Below are 2,423 nucleotides of genomic sequence, written 5' to 3'. Positions count from 1 at the left end.
CCCCTAACCTTTGGAGTAGAATGGATAGGATTAAAATCAACTGGTATAAATACAGATATAACAGGAGAATAAAGACAGAACCTGGCTAGAGAACCTGGCTATGCTGATCATCTGAACGCTGCCTCCCGTGTCATTCCTTCTTCCACGACTCCGTCCACACCTTTGGGAACCCCTGGACCTGCTGGGGCTGGACCCCAACATCTGACGCTGAAACAGCCGTGGGGATAGCGCCGGCCGAGCAATGCAGCCCCTCGGCGGCACCCGGGTTGCCCTGTTGCGGGAGCCGGGGCTGCCGCTCACAGCCCTCACATCCCTGTCCGCGAGGGAAGAATCCGGGCTGCCGCTCACAGCCGTCACATCCCTGTTCGCGAGGGAAGAATCCGGGCTGCCGCTCACAGCCGTCACATCCCTGTCGGCGAGGGAAGAATCCGGGCTGCCGCTCACAGCCGTCACATCCCTGTCGGCGAGGGAAGAATCCGGGCTGCCGCTCACAGCCGTCACATCCCTGTCGGCGAGGGAAGAATCCGGGCTGCCGCTCACAGCCGTCACATCCCTGTCGGCGAGGGAAGAATCCGGGCTGCCGCTCACAGCCGTCACATCCCTGTCGGCGAGGGAAGAATCCGGGCTGCCGCTCACAGCCGTCACATCCCTGTCGGCGAGGGAAGAATCCGGGCTGCCGCTCACAGCCGTCACATCCCTGTCGGCGAGGGAAGAATCCGGGCTGCCGCTCACAGCCGTCACATCCCTGTCGGCGAGGGAAGAATCCGGGCTGCCGCTCACAGCCGTCACATCCCTGTCGGCGAGGGAAGAATCCGGGCTGCCGCTCACAGCCGTCACATCCCTGTCGGCGAGGGAAGAATCCGGGCTGCCGCTCACAGCCGTCACATCCCTGTCGGCGAGGGAAGAATCCGGGCTGCCGCTCACAGCCGTCACATCCCTGTCGGCGAGGGAAGAATCCGGGCTGCCGCTCACAGCCGTCACATCCCTGTCGGCGAGGGAAGAATCCGGGCTGCCGCTCACAGCCGTCACATCCCTGTCTGCGAGGGAAGAGTCGCTGGCCGGGAGGGAAGAGCCGGCGGAGGCAGTGGAAACCCCGGGCCCACGCTGGTGCCCGCTATGCTGCTCCTCGCCATGCGGTTCGCGCGCGCAGCCGGAAGCCAAGAAGAAAGCACCCTGTCGTGGACTCGGTCTGTTTTACGCATTATTGTCTGCCTTCCTTTTCTCAGTGGCCTCTTTACTTGTTAAAAAAGTGCAAGACCTCCATGCTGTAGAAATTAGTGCATTCCGATGTGTGTTCCAAATGTTAGTCCTTATCCCTTGCTTAATATACAGAAAAACTGGGTTTCTAGGCCCAAGAGATCTACGAATCTTCCTCATTCTCCGAGGAGTCCTCGGTTCTACCGGCATGATCCTTTTATACTACGCTTTCCACACGACGTCCCTCGCCAATGCCACGGTGGTCTCGTTTAGCTGTCCGGTGTTTACGTCTCTATTTGCTTGCGTGTTTCTCAAGGAAAAATACAGCCTTTGGGACGTTCTCTTCACCGCATTCGCCATCGCCGGGGTGATCCTCAGCGTGAGGCCGCCGTTCCTGTTTGGGCCCAACACGGCGAAGGTGACCGGGAGCTACTCAGACCACCTGACGGGCACGTTCGCATCATTCGGACAAGCCGTGTGTGCCGCCTTGGCTTTCGTTATCCTCAGAAAAATGGGGAAAGCTGTGGACTACTTTTTGACCATCTGGTATTTCGTCGTGGCTGGCCTCCTGGAGTGCGTCATCATCCTCTTCGCATTAGGAATGTGGAGGCTGCCGAACTGTGGGATGGACACGCTCTTTCTTCTCCTACTAATCGGGCTGTTTGTTTTGGGGGGTCAGGTGTTTCTCACCAAAGCCCTTCAAATAGAAAAAGCTGGGCTAGTAGCACTGATGAAGACTGTGGATGTGGTTTTCGCTTTTATCTCTCAAATTATTTTTCTTCATAATATACCAACGTGGTGGACGGTGGGTGGCGCGCTCTGCGTAGTAGCCAGTAGTGCTGGAGCAGCCATTCGTAAATGGTGCCAGGGATCCAAATGAAGCATCATTGCGGAAATGTGTATTTTTTACAAGTCCACCTTCGCCGAGTACAAACACACCACATATGCACATACTTGGAAAATCGGAATTTACTTAATTGATTATATTTAATAAACTTCATAGTTTAAGTATCATTTTTGAATATGGTATTTTTTTTCATCCTCATCAAGGATATGTCTATTGGTTTTTAAAATTAATAAATCTTTATTTTTCAGATTATTATAGATGTTCCTCTTTTTCCCCCCATATCTCCCCTCCACCTGGTTCCCATCCCACCCCATGCCCTTACCCCCTGCCACTGTCCTCATCCATAGGTGTAAGATTTTTGTCCAATCTCTTCCCGCAC

The 2,423-nt window shown here is 54.9% G+C and overlaps 1 protein-coding gene across 1 annotated transcript; it reads left to right on the top strand.

The window, feature by feature from the left end:
* The first annotated feature begins 241 nt into the window (after positions 1–241).
* On the top strand, positions 242–2,211 carry LOC102768840 (solute carrier family 35 member G1-like). The gene is made up of 2 exons (XM_015568471.1): positions 242–309; positions 1,030–2,211. Exons 1-2 carry the CDS (start codon positions 242–244, stop codon positions 2,075–2,077), a joined length of 1,116 nt encoding a protein of 371 aa, XP_015423957.1. The 3' UTR covers positions 2,078–2,211.
* Positions 2,212–2,423: the final 212 nt, after the last annotated feature.

The sequence above is a fragment of the Myotis davidii genome, unplaced genomic scaffold (genome assembly GCF_000327345.1).
Source record: "Myotis davidii unplaced genomic scaffold, ASM32734v1 scaffold461, whole genome shotgun sequence".
Lineage (NCBI taxonomy): Eukaryota > Metazoa > Chordata > Mammalia > Chiroptera > Vespertilionidae > Myotis > Myotis davidii.
Note: the sequence above shows the minus strand (reverse complement) of the source record. Positions and strands in the feature narration are given on the sequence as shown.